Source organism: Macaca thibetana, chromosome 17 (assembly GCF_024542745.1).
Source record: "Macaca thibetana thibetana isolate TM-01 chromosome 17, ASM2454274v1, whole genome shotgun sequence".
Classification (NCBI taxonomy): Eukaryota; Metazoa; Chordata; class Mammalia; order Primates; family Cercopithecidae; genus Macaca; species Macaca thibetana.
In genome coordinates this window covers 19965251-19983817 of record NC_065594.1, presented here as the reverse complement: position 1 = coordinate 19983817, position 18567 = coordinate 19965251, and the positions used below count along the sequence as shown (strand labels likewise).

The following is an 18567-nucleotide window of genomic DNA, read 5'->3' as shown; positions in this document are numbered from 1 at the left end:
CCTGGCTAACACGGTGAAACCCCGTCTCTACTAAAAATACAAAAAATTAGCTGGGTATGGTGGCGGGTGCCTGTAGTCCCAGCTACTCGGGAGGCTGAGGCAGGAGAATGGCCTGAACCCAAGAGGCAGAGCTTGTGGTGAGCTGAGATCATGCCACTGCACTCCAACCTGGGCAACAGAGTGAGACTGCGTCTATAAAAAAAAAATGTGATTGGAGTTATTTCTAAACAGAACTAACATCAGAATTGTCTGAATCATCAGAATCAACTAATTTGGAAATACCTAATTCATCAAATGAATCTTCAGCCAACAACTGTTTGAGAACAATGTTAACATCTTGCACAGGAATGCTATGTTTTCTAGGATTTGACATTTTCAGTAATCAAGAATTACTATATTTTGTAAATGGAAGTACCACTACTAAAAACAGAATGCTATAATAAAATGATGCTTTTTGTTTCTAAAGTCAGTACACTAGAGTGATATGAAAATAATAATAGGCTGGGCGTGGAGGCTCATGCCTGTAATCCCAGCACTTTGGGAGGCCAAGGTGGGCGAATCACTTGAGGTCAGGAGTTTGAGACCATCCTGGTCAAAACAGTGAAATCCTGTCTCTACTAATAATACAAAAATTAGACAGGTGTGGTGCAGCGTGCCTGTAATCCCAGCTACTCGGGAGGGTGAGGCACGAGAATCACTTGAAAACAGGCAGCAGAGTGAAACTGTGTCTCAAAAAATAATAATAGTAATAATAATAATAAAATCAAGATATTTCATGTCAAAAATATTGCGGGGTAAACATTCCAGCTGCAAGCACCGCCAGCAAGTATTCTCAGGGCAAACAGGAAAGGGGTTTAACAGATTTGTTTCAGAATTCCTTATGGTGTACTTATGTGTCTTGGCATTTTTTTTTTTTTTTTTTTGAGACGGAGTCTCGCTCTGTCGCCCAGGTTGGAGTGCAGTGGCTGGATCTCAGCTCACTGCAAGCTCCACCTCCCAGGTTTATGCCATTCTCCTGCCTCAGCCTCCTGAGTAGCTGGGACTACAGGCGCCCGCCACCTCGCCCGGCTAGTTTTTTTTGTATTTTTAGTAGAGACGGGGTTTCACCGTGTTAGCCAGGATGGTCTCGATCTCCTGACCTCGTGATCCGCCCGTCTCAGCCTCCCAAAGTGCTGGGATTACAGGCTTGAGCCACCGCGCCCGGCAGCATTTTCTTTAACCAGTTATAAAATCTACCGGTTTTCTGATTTATTAATAAATTAATCATTTTGGCACATGTTCAACTTCATATTTGTACAAGGGTCATAAGTTTACCTTTTTAAAGCATGCTTCAGCAGTATGAACAAAAAAATAAGTTTGAAAGTGTGTTTTCAGGAAATAAGTCATCCTCTTGAGCTGAAACGTGAGGCTCTTGGAGGATGTCATTAAAGTCACCTCACAGTGTTAACAAGAATTCTGGACAGAAACATAGTTATAATTAACCATTAATCCAGCAGTACTTTAGCCTACTTCCTTGTAACCAAAAGTCACATAGCACCAGATAGTGACCGTTTGTATGTATCCCCATTGTTCCTGTGAAAGTAAAATAAATCTTGGGGTCCCCAAATCACTAAGCTAAAGGGAAAAGTCAACTGGGAACTGCTTAGAGCAAACCTGCCTCCTGTTCTATTCAAAATCACCCGTGGACTCACTAAGACAAATGGATATCTGATTGCCTCCTTTGGAGAGGCTAATCACAAACTGAAGGAATGCAACCATTTGTCTCTTATCTACCTATGACCTGAAAGCTCTCTCCCAGCTTGGCATTGTCCCACCTTTGCTTTGAATTGTCCCACCTTACCAGACCAAATCAATGTTCATCTTACATATATATATATATATATGTGTGTGTATATATATATATATATATTTTTTTTTTTTTTTTTTTTTTGAGATGGAGTTTTGCTCTTGTTGCCCAGGCTGGAGTGCAATGACACGATCTTGGCTCACTGCAACCTCCGCCTCCCGGATTCAAGTGATTCTCCTGCCTCAATCTCCCAAGTAGCTGGGATTACAGGCATGTGCCACCATGCTCAGCTAATTTTGTATTTTTAGTAGAGATGGGGTTTCTCCATGTTGATCAGTCTGATCTTGAACTCCTGGCCTCAGGTGATCCGCCTGCCTCGGCCTCCCAAAGTGCTGGGATTACAGGCATCACCAGCTTCTCTTACATACATTGATTGATGTCTCATGTCTCCCTAAATTGTATAAAACCAAACTATGCTCTGATCACCTTAGTCACTTGTCATCAGGACCTCCTCAGCCTGTATCACAGGTGCACGTCCTCAATCTTGGCAAAATAAACTTTCTAAATTAACTGAGACCTGTCTCAGATATTTGGGGTTCACATTTTGGTAACCATGCAGGGATTCTGAGTGAAGATGCCTCTAACCTTTGACAAATTTCCTGTTGGTGGTTGGTACCAGCATGAGCTAACTTTATGGCTCAAATCCATGGGACAATTTGCTGAGGTCTGGGAGCACCCCCTCCAGAAAATCCCTGATCTCCCAAAATTTGGTCAAGATCTAAAGTTTATTTTGCCGTGCAACTACCAAGACCCCCCCCCCCCACCCGTTTTTGGCATTTTACTTGCTTCCAACAAGGAAGGCGAAATTTTCTGCTTCCATGATGATGGAAGGTAAGCAAATTCTTTATGCAGTTTGAACTCGCACCCAGCAGGGAAGATGAGGTCAAGTGTTTTTCCTCCTTCTAGGATGGTAGAAGGCAGTCTTTAGCCTGAGACCCATCCCTAGGTAAGTAGCTGAATTAGGATTTTGTCTTGACTGAAGTTTAACAATAAGCTCGTCTTAATTTCTCCTTACCATTAGAGTGCTCAGTGATCATATTGTTGGGTTTTGTTGTTGTTGTTTGTTACAGTCTTTCTCTCATCAGAGTTGACCAACTCTACCTCACTTGGTCAATTCTGAGTGAGAATTCCAAGTTATGGGTAATAAAATCTCTCTAATTTGACTAAAATTCCTCACAGCTGCAAAAGAGGAAAAACAAAAACCAAAAAATCATGCACTTGGTTTCTGTGTTTGCTTCCTATCTTAAAAAACAAACAAACAAATATTCTTTCATTTACTTTTCTTCCACCCTATACCTCCTTTCCCCTTTGCCATCTGCAGTACCAAAAAAATCTAAAGAAGGCTTTTAATGACTTGAATCCCTGTAAAGAATTCAGAACAAAGGCACCACTGACCCTTTTTATGGTGTTCTGTTTTCTTTGTAAAGTTTCAAGAGTCATGAGCAGATTGTTCTTAGGTCTAAAGATCTGTTTTTCTGTATTACATGAACTGATCTCTTTGGCTTTGGGGGTACCACAGATTACTTTGCACTGTGAAAGGATTTGACCTTGGTGTGTGTAATGGGAGATGAGAGCTACAAAGTTAGGAGTGGTTGAGCACAGTTTACTGGAAGTGGTCTTGGCTGTTTTTTTTTTTCTTTCCTAGGAAGTTGTTGTTTAAGGATCCTGATTCTAGTTCAGAGCTGCTTTCTAAAGGGTCTTCTCTATTCCTTTTTCTCCCCAAGTTGATCTCAATTCAGCTTGTCTGTGCGTATTTGCATGAGGAAATGAATGGTTGTTTTAACAGGTTAACAGGAGACTGAGTTTTCTCGGTTCCAAAGAGAAAGGGCTTTTGCTCCTTCCAGCAGAAAGGCACCCCTGGGTGACCAAGGGCTTTGTGGGAGTGTCTGGGGGGTTGACCCCTGTGATGTGCAGTGACCCTACTGGAAAATCCCAAACAAAAATTAGTTTTTAAAAAGGCTCGTCCAGGAAACACATATGTAAGGGTTGATCACCAAGTGTTTTAAGCCCTCTCAGAGGTCAGAGACCTCTGGAGAGAGAAACTAAAACATGAAAGAAGGTGGAAATGGCTCAGTGGTGACACACTGTGTTGTCCTGCCCACAAGCAGCACACATCAATCCACTACACAAAAACCCTAGGCCACAGCTCTGTTCCTCCTTTTAAGAAAAAAAGTGGGAAACAAATATCTATGAATAAGGAGAAAGCAAGGAGAATGACCCCCTTTTGAGCATTCTATAGGTTTCATGGCATCTGTACTTGCCAGAGTTTATGTAAAATGGAAGTAATTATGGTCTTTGTGCACATTTACATTAAGGAAAAAGAGCCCTAAAGTCAACCTGCAAACTCTAGAGTTCCTAAGTTCTCCTTTATATTTTCTTTTCTGCCTGCTTTAAATCTGCTGTTATTTGTCTGTTAAGATAAAAAGCATTATTTGGATCCAACAGGTTTTTTGCAAGCCAGTGAATTTGTATTTATCTCATGTCCAAAGTTTTGAAGTAAAAGCTATATGATGTGTGTGTGTGTGTGTGTGTGTGTGTGTGTATTTAAAAGGTCTTTAGGCTGGGCACAGTGGCTCAGGCCTGTAATCCCAGCACTTTGGGAGGCCAAGGCGGGTGGATGACCTGACATCAGGAGTTCGAGACCAGCCTGGCCAACATGGTGAAACCCCATCTCTACTAAAAATACAAAAAATTAGCCAAGCATGGTGGCGCATGCCTGTAATCCCAGCTACTTGAGAGGCTCAGGCAGAAGAATAGCTTGAACCCAGAAGGTGGAGGTTACAGTGAGCTGAGATCACGCAATTGTACTCCAACCTGGGCAACAAGAGTGAAACTTCATCTCAAAAAAAAGTAAATTAAATTAAAAAATAAAAAATCATAAAGGCCTTTATAATTTCTATAGTTTTATGTTTAATTAGCAATTAAATTCATTTTTTCTCTAGCATACCAGACTTTTTCTCTCTGTACCTTATCATGTAAATTTTGCTATTTGATTTTCACCTAAGTTGTTTCCTTTAATATGCAAATTTAAAGCTATTTAGCTAACAACTGCCTAGGGTAGTGAGACAGGTTAGCAAGAATTTGAAAGTATAAGACAGGAAAAATAGCTGTTTATGAATCTGTAAGATGTACTTCTATCAGCATCCCTTATATGTCTATGTATTTATGTGTTATGTACACAATGTTTCACTACTGAAAATATCCAAAAGAGCTCTAATTAATTAAGAAAATAAAAATATGTGAATCAAATACTTTAATCAGGAAAAAAGACTAGTCAAATGCTTTTTCAAGTTTACATAACTTAAGTAAAATCTCTAATAAATAAGCTAGCTTTAAAATTATTGGTAAAGTGATATTAGAAATGTCTTAAAAATTGCCAACATAAATTTTTGTTTGCATTTATTAATCAATAAATTTCATAATTATCCTAAGCAAATACTGTAAAGTTTCAAAATTTGGCATAGGGGTTACAAAACTATAAACCCAGCCCAAGACAGAATAAACTTTGCTTATGTCATTTTTAATAAATAAGACATTGATATTGGTTTAATGAAAATAGCTACATCTTAAATTTAATAAGATTACCATAACTTCTAATCTTGTGGCTTTAGGCAGTCTAGTCCACAGGCAGTAAAGTTTGTTTTGGGAAGGGACTGTTATCTTTGTTTCAAAGCTAAACTATAAACTAAGTTCCTCCCAAAGTTAGTTTGGCCTGAGCTCAGGAATGAACAAGGACAGCTTGGAGGTTAGAAGCAAGATGGAGTCAGTTAGGTCACTGTCCCAGTTATAATTTTGCAATGGTGTTTTCATAACTTTAAATCATGACTATTGCAGTTTTCATAACTAAAATAAGTAAATGTTTAAAATAAAGTAAATAGGTAACTGTAATGGGATAATTGTAGAAAAATTCATCATAATTTAGAATATAAAATTATATTAAATTAAGTAATAGATATTTTGTTATTTGGGTATTTTCTAATAAAAATATATTGTAGGAAAACATTCTAATAAAAAAGTGTCCTTTTTTAAAAAAGTGAACAATTTTTCGGCCAGGCGCGGTGGCTCAAGCCTGTAATCCCAGCACTTTGGGAGGCTGAGACGGGCGGATCACGAGGTCAGGAGATCGAGACCATCCTGGCTAACACGGTGAAACCCCGTCTCTACTAAAAATACAAAAAACTAGCTGGGCGAGGTGGCGGGCGCCTGTAGTCCCAGCTACTCAGGAGGCTGAGGCAGGAGAATGGCGTAAACCTGGGAGGTGGAGCTTGCAGTGAGCTGAGATCCGGCCACTGTACTCCAACCTGGGCGACAGAGCGAGACTCCGTCTCAAAAAAAAAAAAAAAAAAAAAAAAAAAGTGAACAATTTTTGTCTAATTGCAAGCTTATTTAAAGGTTATGTACAAAACAAGGTAAAAGGGCCAAGCGTGGTGGCTCATGCCTGGATTCCCAGTAGTTTGGGAGGCCAAGGCAGGTGGATAACAAGGTCAGGGGTTCGAGACCAGCCTGGCCAACATGATGAAACCCTGTCTCTAATAAAAATACAAAAATTAGCCAGGTGTGGTGGCACACACCTGTAATCCCAGGTACTTAGGAGGCTGAGGCAGGAAAATTGCTTGAACCCAGGAGGCAGAGATTGCAGTGAGCCAAGATCGCACCATTGCACTCCAGTCTAGGTGACAAGAGTGAAACCCCATCTCAAAACAAAACAAAACAAAACCCAAGTAAAAGGAACCAGGAAATAAGAGAGACGTAAAGAAAGTTATAAAAATAAAGAGGTTTTGTTTTGTTTTTGGTATGAACGCTTAAAAAGAAATAATTTTAAATAAGAAAGAATCTTGTATGGCAAATTTAGTCCTAGAATAAAATGACTGTTGTTAAAAAAAAAAAAAAAAAAAAAAGGGATGTTAATGTCAAACCAGAAAGTCCAAGCATGTCATGAATGGTCTGTGTAAGTCACAATAAGAGGCTTTATAAGAAAAAAACCCAAAAATTTTTATATGATCAAGTTGTCTAAAATTAATGAGAAATTATAATGGTCTCTCTAGGGATTGGGCTTGAAAACACTTATACGCTAAATAATTAGTTAGAACAATAAAATTAATTTTCTTAAAGGATTGATGTACTCAATAAATTACAGGAGATTTTAATTTTTTTAACAGAAAGTTCAATTTGTATTGCATCTTGTTTTTGGTTTTCTCTCCCCTTTTAGTTATTTTTTTTTTAATTTATTTATTTTTTGAGACGGAGTCTCGCTTTGTCACCCAGGCTGGAGTGCAGTGGCGCTATCTCAGCTCACTGCAAGCTTTGCCTCCCAGATTCACACCATTCTCCTGCCTCAGCCTCCTGAGTAGCTGGGACTACAGGCACCCACCACTACGCCTGGCCAATTTTTTGTATTTTTTAGTAGAGACGGGATTTCACTGTGTTAGCCAGGATAGTCTCAATCTCCTGACCTCATGATCCGCCCGCCTCGGCCTCCCAGAGTGCTGGGATTTCAGGTGTGAGCCACCGCGCCCAACCTCTCTCCCCTTTTAAAGGACGTAAAATAGTAACACTCTTCTTCAATTCATTTTCAGCTCATATAAGTTTTGTTTCCCCTTGAGTTCTGTTTGTTGTAGCCTGATGCTAAAATGTTTTTTTAAAGGTCTAAAAGAAATGGCTTCTTTTTCTTTTCCTTCATTTTTTTTTTTTGAGATGAAGTCTTGCCACGTCACCCAGGCTAGAGGGCAGTGATGTGATCTCAGCTTGCTGCAGTCTCCACCTCCCGGGTTCAAGCAATTCTCCTGCCTCAGCCTCCTGAGAATAACTTATTTTACAATGATCTGTGATATCAAATGTGTTTAAACCTTTGATATTTGACAAACTTTCTAAAATCAAATTACAAATTATGTCTTTTTTTGACCTAATTAATCCTTCAAGACATTAGTTTCCCTAAAGTCCAAAAATGACATAATTTGGCTTATTTGGTATAAAAATTACACAGGAAGCATTGTAAAATATGAAATGGTGTTTGGTTACTTACCATTACTTACCTTACTATCTGCCTAAGTGATTTCTTCTTAATTCCTGTATCAATAGCATTTCTGATGTTAGAATTATAAGGCTTTTGTTTAAGGATTAATTTACAACCCCATTGTTCTTATAGATAGGATCTCTGATGTTAGAATAATAAGAAATTTGTTTGAGAATTGCTTAATATGGTATTCAGATCCTGAATTTCAGTGGAATAGCTGATGCCAACCAGTTTGAAGATGCCCACAGAACTGAATCAGTGTGAGAACATAGAGAACATTGTTTCTTTTTTTTTTTTGAGATGGAGTCTCACTCTGTTGCCCAGGCTGGAATGCAGTGGCACGATCTCGGCTCACTGCAACCTCCACCTCCTGGGTTGAAGTGATTCTCCTGCCTCAGCCTCCTGAGTAGCTGGGATTACAGGCATGCACCACCACACCTGGCTAAGTTTTTTGTATTTTTAGTTGAGATGGGGTTTTACCATATTGGTCAGGCTGGTCTCAAACTCCTGACCTCAGGTGATCTACCCACCTTGGTCTCCCAAAGTGCTGGGATTACAGATGTGAGCCAGCACACCTAGAGAGAACATAGTTTCTTCATCTCCCTGTCCCATGACTTCACCCTGCACTCTTTGACCAATTAACAATGCCCGAACTTCGGCCCACTCCAAAACCCTTAAAAACCCCAGCCCCAAACTCCTTAGGGAGATGAATTTGAGGTTTCCTCCTATCTCCTTATTCAGGGTACCTGTGATTAAACCTCTTTCTCTGCTGCAACCCAGTGTCTCAGCATATTGACTTGCCACATGCAAAATCACTGAAAAATCTTATTTGCTATTCAAAAATCAAAATCTCTAAAAATTTAAGGTTTTTTTATAACTTGTTCTGTAGGCAAATTTGACCTAAACTGAATATGTGGCAGGCAAACCTGACCTGGACTGATGTCAATTATTTATATCTTTTTTTATCCTATTTGATGTAAAAGTTCATATATTTCACTGGAGAAATAGTAATGTATAGGGTTGCAGAGTGCTTCCCCAGGGCCTGCTGAGGTGTTAAGCAATGCTCAGGATATGCATTAACCTTTCTTTTTGTTATTTGCTTTTTTTTTTTTTTTTTTTGAGACAGAGTCTCACTCTGTCACCAGGCTGGAGTGCAGTGGCGCGATCTCGGCTAACTGCAACCTCCACCTCCCGGATTCAAGCAATTCTCCTGCCTCAGCCTCCCAAGTAGGCACGCCCAACCATGCCCAGCTAATTTTTGTATTTTTAGTAGAGACGGGGTTTCACCGTGTTGGCCAGGATGGTCTCGATCTCTTGACCTCGTGATCCACCTGCCTTGGCCTCCCAAAGTGCTAGGATTACAGGCTTGAGCCACTGCACCTGGCCGCATTAACCTTTCTAAACCCCAAATATTTTGAATTTTGAAATATATTTGGTCCCAGTGTTTCAGATAAGGACCGTGAACTGTAATAAAAATATAGTTGTTGGCTGGGCACAGTGGCTCACGTCTGTAATCCCAGCACTTTGGGAGGCCAAGGTGGGCAGATTACGAGGTCAGGACTTTGAGACCACGTAGATCAGGGAATGGAGCTTTTACGGATACATCACAACAGAGAAATAGGCGAGATTGGAGCCACATCATGGAGAGCTGGAATAATAGTGCAGTTTAGTGTGATGCAGAATACAGGGGCAGATGCAATGTCACAGTGCAACCCAGCTGTCTTGGTTCAAATCCTTTTGGCCACTAGACTGTCCCTCGGGCACAGTCTTGGGCAATTCATCTAGCCATGCTGGCCTCAGTTTCCTAAAATGAGCATTGCAACTGAGCCTACTTCATAGATATGTCATTTTTAAGTGAGTTAAATCTAACACATTTAGAGCATTACCTGGTAGAGAATAAGTACTCAAGTTAACTACTATTGCAGATAATTGCTGTATTACTAAAGTGAAAAAAATGTAAGATTAGGCCAGGTGTGGTGGCTCATGCCTGTAAACCCAGCACTTCAGGAGGCTGAGGTGGGTGGATCACTCAAGCCTGGGAGTTCAAAACCAGCGTAGGCCACATGATGAAACCCCTTCTTTACAAAAATAGAAATAATAAGATTAAAATAAAAATTGGAAATCCTAGAAATTGTTCAGAAAGCGAGCTTTTTAATTTGATCACCTTTTTTTTTTTTTTTTTTTTTTTTCCCAACAGTGTCTCACTCTGTCGCCCAGGCTGGAATGCAGTGGTGGATCACAGCTCAGTACAGCCTTGATCTCCTAGGCTGAAGTGATCCTCCTATCTCAGCCTCCCAAGTAACTGGGACCACAGGCACACAGAACCACACCTGGCTAATTTTTTTATTTGTAGAGGTAAGGTCTTGCCATGTTGCCCAGGCTGGTCTCAAACTCCTGAGTTCAAGCAATCCCACCTTGGCTCCCTAAAGTGCTGGGATTACAGGTGTGAGCCACTGCACCTGGCTTTTGATAACTTTTTTACTTTAGCAAAGTTTTTATTTTTCCTTTTAAAAATGACAAAGCAGGCTGGGCGCGGTGGCTCAAGCCTGTAATCCCAGCACTTTGGGAGGCCGAGACGGGCGGATCACGAGGTCAGGAGATCGAGACCATCCTGGCTAACACGGTGAAACACCGTCTCTACTAAAAATACAAAAAAAGCTAGCCGGCGAGGTGGCAGGCGCCTGTAGTCCCAGCTGCTCGGGAGGCTGAGGCAGGAGAATGGCAGGAACCCGGGAGGCGGAGCTTGCAGTGAGCTGAGATCCGGCCACTGCACTCCAGCCTGGGCAACAGAGTGAGACTCCGTCTCAAAAAAAAAAAAAAAAAAAAAAAAAAAAAAAGGACAAAGCAAAGACAATCAGTAGCTGATGAAGCAAGGTTTATCTTTATAGAGGTTCTAACTAATCAATGAAGAATGAGTAATAAAATATCACCATTTTGCCACACCTAGTGAAAAAACAGATCTAGGCAATGAAGAGTTTCTAATATCCTTTAAAAAGACACAACGTTTAAGAGACTCCCATAAGCAAAGTCCACATAACCACAGAGCATAACCACAGCTATGAAGTAGTTTTGCCAAAAACAATTTAAACCTGAATCTGATCAAGTTTCTAGAGCAGTTTACAGGAGATACAGAGAACAAAGGACACATGATATACCACAAGTCTAGAAAAATCTTAACTGTGTGAAACTTCTCAGGGCTAAGGATCCAGTTTCTTCAACAAATACATTGCAAGGAAAAAAAAAAGGAGAATCTAAAGATTAAAATAAACCAACAATATAACAACCAATTGCATGTATGTACTTTCTTTGAATCCTGATATGAACAAACAAAATGCCACAAAAAAGAGAAAAAAATCTGACACAGGGAAATTTGAACACTGACTGGATATTAGATAATATTAAAAAGTTTTTATTTTCTTAAGAACAAAGGCCGTGCGCGGTGGCTCAAGCCTGTAATCCCAGCACTTTGGGAGGCCGAGACGGGCGGATCACGAGGTCAGGAGATTGAGACCATCCTGGCTAACACAGTGAAACCCCGTCTCTACTAAAAAATACAAAAAACTAGCCGGGCAAGGTGGCGGGCGCCTGTAGTCCCAGCTACTCGGGAGGCTGAGGCAGGAGAATGGCGTAGACCCGGGAGGCGGAGCTTGCAGTGAGCTGAGATCCGGCCACTGCACTCCAGCCTGGGCGACAGAGCGAGACTCCGTCTCCAAAAAAAAAAAAAAAAAAAAAAAAAAAAAGAACAAGGTCTCGCTGTTTTGTGTTTTGTTTTGTTTTTGTTTTTGAGAGAGTGTCTTGCTCTGTCACCCAGGCTGGGGTGAGGTGGCGTGAAAGCTCACTGCAGTCTCCACTTCCCAGGTTCAAGTGAGTCTCATGTCTCAGCCTCCTGAATAGCTGGGATTACAAATTCGTACCATCACGCTTGGCTAATTTTTGTATTTTTAGCAGAGATGGGGTTTCACCATATTGATTAGGCTGGTCTCAAACTCCTGGCCTCAAGTGATCCACCCGCCTCGGCCTCCCAAAGTGCTGCAATTACAGCCACGAGCCACTGCGCCCAGCCTGAGTTCTAAATTTCTAAGTTGTTCTGCATAGTCGGAACAACTTGGCTGCCATAACAAAAAAACAGCCTGGGCTGGGCATCGTAGCTCACACCTGCAATCCCAGGATTTTAGGAGGCTGGGAGTTTGAGACCAGCCTGGTCAACATAGTGAGACCCCCCATCTCTAGTTAAAAAAAAAAAAAAAAAAAAAATCTGGGCGCGGTGGCTCACGCCTGTAATCCCAGCACTTTGGGAGGCTGAGGCAGGCGGATCACAAAGTCAAGAGATCAAGACCATCTGGTCAACATGGTGAAATGCTATCCCTACTAAAAATACAAAAATTAGCTGAGCGTGGTGGCACGCACCTGTAGTCCCAGCTACTCAGGAGGCTGAGGCAGGAGAATTGCTTGAACCCGGGAGGTGGAGGTTGCAGTGAGCCAAGAACAAGCCACTGCACTCCAGCCTGGTGACAGAGCAAGACTCCGCCTCAAAAAAAAAAAAAAAAAAAAAAAAAACCACCAAGTTGGTGGCCTAAACAACAGAAATTTGTTTCTTAGCCTCTTGCGAGACTGGGAAGTCTAAGATCAAGGTGGCAGCAAGGTAGGTTTCAGTCTGATACCTTTTCTCTTGGTTTGTAGGTGGCCACCATCTCACAGGGTACTCATATAACCTCTTTTTTGTTTGGGCAGGGAGAGTGAGCAAGATCTCTGGTGTCTTTTTAGGAAGGCACTAATCCTATTATGTCAGGGCTCTACTCTTATGACCTCATCTAACCTTAATCACCTTAAAGGCCCTATCTCCAATAGAGTCACATGTATTGGAGGGGTTAGGGCTTCAATATATGAATTTTAAAAATAAGTATTAGTAATATGAACATGATTATGAATATAAACAATTCAGTCCATAGCAGTAAGACTACTTTTTTTGTTTTGTTTTGTTTCGTTTTGAGATGGAGTTTCGCTCTTGTTGCCCAGGCTGGAGTGCAATGGCGCAGTCTTGGCTCACCACCACCTCCTCCTCCCGTGTTCAAGCGATTCTCCTGCCTCATTCTCCATGTAGCTGGGATTACGGGCATGTGCCACCACGCCCAGCTAATTTTGTATTTTTAGTAGAGATGGGATTTCTCCATGTTGGTCAGGCTGGTCTTGAACTCCTGACCTCAGGTGATCCATCTGGCTCAGCCTCCCAAAGTGCTAGGATTACAGGCGTGAGCCACCATGCCCAACCAAGACTAATTTTTTAAGGCGAATAAAGCTTTATATATAATACTCAAGTCATATAGCTGAATACACAAATCAAATTAAAGAATTAAATAACTTTTTGGATAACTTAGGAGAATGACTTTATGTAGATCCTTTGGAACTTTTCCCCTACTGGAACATAAGCTCCATGTGGGCAAAGGTTTTTGTCTTTTCTGTTCATTGCTAAATCCTCATGACTAGAATAGTGAATAGCACATAACTGGTGTTCAGTATTTATTGAATACATGATTGAAGGTTTTATTTTCCTTTTTGGAGCAGGGAGACCCTATATCAGAGCTTAGGAGCCACAGATCATTAAAGCAGATTGCCTTAATTGAATATTGGCTCTATCACTTACTGTTTTTTTACCTTGGATAAGCTACTTTAGTTCTATGTGCTTTAATTTTCTCCTCTGCAAAATGAGTATTTTAAGGTTGTAAAAATTAGATGAATTAATAAGGTAAAACCATTTAGAACAGTATTTATTACATAGTACATAGAAGTAGGTACCTTGAAGTTGGTTATAAATGTCAGATATAATTTTGCATATATAGTTAATTCTCCTTTCTATGTATGTGATTATAATCTAAGAAAATACTCTGTAAAGTCAGTAATATGGAACATTTTTTGCCTTTTCTTTCAGGGGGAAAAATTGAGGCATGGAGATAGAAAGACTGTAAATGTGATAGCCAAGGGCTGGATCCCACTGGATTAGTCAAAGTAGGACAATATGCTTGCATTTTCCTACAGTTGTTTATTAACTGGAGCTTTCATTCTTCACTTAATCAGTGGTTCGTAAGCCATGAATCTACGTTGAGCCCCTACATTCCCATGTGCAAAGAACATTATAAAATCACTAACATGTGGAAATACACAGTCTCCTAACTTTTGGGTCCTGTTATTACTTTTAAAATACAAATTTATTTGTATCATCCTTTAGTCATTAGGTATTTTCTGAAGCAATGGAAGCTGAAAGTATAGAAACTACACGCAGAATCTTCTACATTTGTGGATGATGAAAAAGGAGTCTTTGTTTCTTAAAAAATCAGAAAGCAGTGCTCTAGGGGCTTCTAATATATAAGGAAATTATTGTAATTTCACATGCAATATGTTCTAAATCTTGATCTCTTAATCAAAATCGTAGAGAATCTCTCTTCTAGGTTTGCAGTTAATGGTGAAAACCAAAAGCTCCACCTTTGGCTGGATAGTGGATAGAGGGGGTTGGAGGCTGCGGCAAGGTAAACTACAACTCCCAGGATTCTTTGGTGGGCTCCCTGGGAGATGTAGTTTAGTCCCGCCTTGGCCCCTCCCTGCCTCACACCATCTCCACCGCAGCTCTGGGCTCACGTTCTGGATAAGGACGGCGCGGGGGCGGTTGTCTCATGACAATTTCATTCTCGTTTTGTCATTTTTCTCATTTAGCTCATTTTTGTCATTTTAGTCCATTGTTAGGCATGCTCGAGGACTACTCCTTCGGAGAGAGGTCGTTGCGGAGGAGGGGCCGGGAGCGTGTGTTAACCCGGAAGAAGTGAACCAGGAAGTCAACGTGATTTCGGGTTTGTAGGGCTGAAATGTGGCGGGTCTCTGAAGGTTCCGACCTCAGTAAAGAGAGCTGACGTCTGTTCTTCTTTTTCTTAGGTACTGTGCACAGTTCGTTCCTGATCTTCGCCGCCGCCTCTTGTATTACCTCTTTATGGAATCACTCCATATACTGAGTTACACAGCATGGTTTGCCCGTGCTGCTGCCCCGCGGGCTGTCGCTTCTGACCTGCCTACACTTAGAACTTTCCCCAAAGCATCAGAGTAATACTGTTACTGTGATGGGTAATGGAGAAGTCGTGCTGTTCCCAAGTGTAGTTAACCTTGGAGAGCAAACATCTTGGTTTTTTTTTGTTTGTTTCCTTAATGTTGAGATTCATGACCTTGAAAATTATGCATTCTACTCTGTTCCTAAAATGGAAATTTTAGCAATAAGTATTCGTACAAACATGTATTTGTCATCCTTTTATTCTGTCTGTTAGCAAATGGACACACTTTCTCTGACGTGCTTGAAATATGGGGGTGGTGGAGTGTAATGTTTGTGACAGCTGGCCATTGGTGCTTTCTTCCACAGTTCTTTTAATAATGTGATGCACTATCCTAAAATCTATCAGTAGAACTCTGGAAACTGAATATTTTAAAGACCATTCTGAATGTTTATTTCCTAGGTGATAATGGTAAGTTAACAGGCTTATAGTGAACAAATGAGCTGATATATCAATGCACCTCCTAGCATAGTAGGATCACTGGAGAAAGTAAAGGTTGATTTTGATAAATGTTGATCCTTCTTTTTTTGAGTTGAGTCTCACTATGTTGCCCAGGCTGGCCTTGAACTTCGTCGCTCAAGTGATCCTCCTGCCTCAGCCTCCTGGGTAGCTGGGACAATAGATGCATGCTACTGTGCGTGGCTTGACCCTTATTTCAACTTTGAACCTCAGAGTTTTAGGGGCAAAGTGTTTTTCTTAGAACACTTTATATTCTCCCTTTCTTACTCAGTAAGACCATTGTGTACTTTTGTTAGCTCTTGATTATCTCTGTTGGAGGGGAGGAGAACAAAATTATTGTACACAGCCAATTTCACCTAACCTGTAATTTTTTAAACTAATCTTTTTTTGTGATTATGAATGTATTCCATGCTATATGTGCAAGAGACTTGGAAAACACTGAAAAGTAGAAAAAATAGCAAGCAAAAGGTATTCATAATCTCACAACTAGAGATCATTTTATTAACATTTTGGTATGTTTCTTTTTTTTTTTTTGAGACAGAGTGTTGCTTTGTCGCCCACGCTGAAGTGCAGTGGTGCGATCTCAGTTCACTGCAACCTCCGCCTCCCAGGTTCAAGCAATTCTCCTGCCTCAGCTTCCCAAGCAGCTGGGACTACAGGCACATGCCATCACGCTTGGCTAATTGTTTTGATATTTTTAGTAGAGAAAGGGTTTTCCCATGTTGGCAAGGCTGGTCTCGAACTCCTGACCTCAGATGATCTGCCCGCCTCGGCCTCCCAAAGTTGTAGGATTACAGGCATGAGCCACTGTGCCCAGCACATTTTGGTATGTTTCTTATTTAACATTCTTTTTAAAAAATACTCTATGTGCTTTTTTTTTCCTTTTTTTACATGTATACTATATATTATAGAATATTTTTTAAATGTAATTGAGATTCTATTTTGTTCCTTGCTTTTCTTGCTTAATATAATTGACACCACTTAATATAATTGTAGGGCTTTTCACCAACCCTACTTTCTTGGTCTATTAATACTTGAACTTTTCTTCCTTTAGGATCTCAGCTAAAAGGGAAGCATTTTTGAAAAGTGATTGCAGAATTGAGAGTGAAAATTACTGAGTCCTGAACAGGCAACTTACATTCTAATACCAGCTCTGTCTCTATCCAGCCGACTGAATAGTCATGATTAAGTTACTTGACTTCCTTGGATATCTAGATCCTTAAAGTTAAAGAATTATACAAGATAATAATAATATTTTCTTCAAACTTTAGAAAATGACTCTGTGAATCACCTTAAGACTGTGTTTGGAGCTGGCTGAGGCAGTAAATGAAACAAGATTTCTTGATGTTCCTTCCAGCTTTATTATGCATGTATCTTTAGAGCTGATTTTTTTTTAAAAGACTGTGTTTATTGTATTTCAGATGCTGAGATGAATCGTCACCTGTGTGTTTGGCTTTTTAGACATCCATCTCTTAATGGTTACCTCCAGTGTCACATCCAGCTCCATTCTCATCGATTTAGACAGATACATCTTGATACAAGGCTGCAAGTTTTTAGACAAAACAGGAATTGCATTTTTCATCTGTTAAGTAAGAATCGGCCCAGGAGATATTGCCATCAAGACACCAAGATGCTTTGGAAGCATAAAGCACTACAGAAATATATGGAGAACCTGAATAAGGAGTACCAAACACTTGAGCAATGTCTGCAGCATATACCTGTGAATGAAGAGAACCGAAGGTCCTTGAACAGAAGGCATGCTGAGTTGGCACCTCTTGCAGCCATTTACCAAGAAATTCAGGAGACTGAACAAGCAATTGAAGAATTAGAATCAATGTGTAAAAGTAGGTAAAAGATACATATGTGTCCTGCATAAGGGCTATTTTTATGTGTGTGTGTAAGTACAGATTTGATTTTCTAAGTTAAAACTTTATTGAACTTAGTCTTTTGTTTTTTTTTTTTCCCACAGAAGCAGGGTCTCACTTGTTGCCCAGGCAGGAGTGCAGTGACTCAGTCGTCGCTCACTGTAACCTCTAAGTCCTGGCCTCCCACTTCAGAATTCTGAGTAGCTAGGGCTGCTGTGCCAGGGCTTTCCAAAGCAATGTGATTATAGCCACCGTGCCACTGAGGCTGGCCTGAACTCAGTCTTTTAAAAAACCTACAAGTAATAAGCCCAACACTTGGAAAGAACAGGACTCTGTACCCAGAGTGTTTGACCCACTTTAGCTACTAAAGATCAACTCTACTAAGTAACTAGGCTCCTCGTGGTACTTGCCATGGTCTTAAGGTCTGGGAGACAAAATGTTGGTCTTTTCAGAAGCTTTATTTTATTGAGCAGAACTTTATTGAACACTGTACCTACATAGTAGGGCTACACACACAGTTCCTACCCCATCAATGAGCTTCTATGGTCTAGTGAGAGAAACTTATTTAAGTATTGTTTATAATGTGAGACCTGCTGTACTAGAGGAAGGCACAGTTTCATGGGAGCAAAGAGGAGAGGGCCCTCAAACCAGCCTGGATTGGGTAAAGCTTCCTGGAGGGGACCACGCATTAGTGGAGCCAAGAAGGAAGCTTTATCTTTCTTTTTTTTTTTTTTTTTTTTTTTTTTGAGACAGAGTCTTGCTGTGTCACCCAGGCTGGAATACAGTGGCATGGTCTCGGCCACTGCAACCTCTGCCTCCCAGGTTCAAGCGATTCTCCCACCTCAGCCTCCCGAGGAGCTGGGACTACAGGCGCCTGCCACCATTCCCAGCTAATTTTTTTTTTTATTTTAGTAGAGACGGGGTTTCACCATGTTGGCCAGGCTGGTCTTGAACTCCTGACCTCAAGTGATCCAGCCACCTTGGCCTCCCAAAGTGCTGGGATTACAGGTGTGAGCCACCGCGCCCGGCTGGCGTATTTATTTTTTATCTTTTTTTTTTTTTAAGGGATGGGGCCTCACCATGTTGCCCAGATTGGACTCAAACTCCAGGGCTCAAACAATCCTCCTGCCTCAGCCTTCTGAGTAGCTGGGCCTACAGGCTATTTTTTATCTTAATTTTCTATTTTAGTATTTCTTAATACTGCTATTGCCTCTACATTTTTTCTCTTATGAAAATTTTCCAAAATTTTTATACAGAACTTGAGAGAAAAGTTTAATGAACTAACCTATGATTCAA

The 18567-nt window shown here is 40.7% G+C and overlaps 1 protein-coding gene and 1 long non-coding RNA gene across 3 annotated transcripts in view; one reads left to right on the top strand and one right to left on the bottom strand.

Annotated features, from left to right (window-relative positions):
- LOC126940350 (uncharacterized) overlaps positions 1-18567 on the bottom strand; it is a 174717-nt gene that overhangs the window by 21357 nt on the left and 134793 nt on the right. The gene's annotated exons all lie outside the window — the stretch shown is intronic.
- The window catches only part of MTRF1 (mitochondrial translation release factor 1), a 54146-nt gene continuing 50035 nt past the window's right edge, over positions 14457-18567 (top strand). The window contains exons 1-2 of one of the 2 annotated variants that reach the window (XM_050766134.1): positions 14457-14698; positions 16828-17250. In XM_050766134.1, coding sequence (XP_050622091.1) covers positions 16836-17250 — 415 coding nt within the window. In that variant the 5' untranslated portion in view covers positions 14457-14698; positions 16828-16835. Of the gene's footprint in view, positions 14781-16827; positions 17251-18567 lie in introns of both variants that reach the window. The other variant, XM_050766133.1, reaches the window with a different exon arrangement.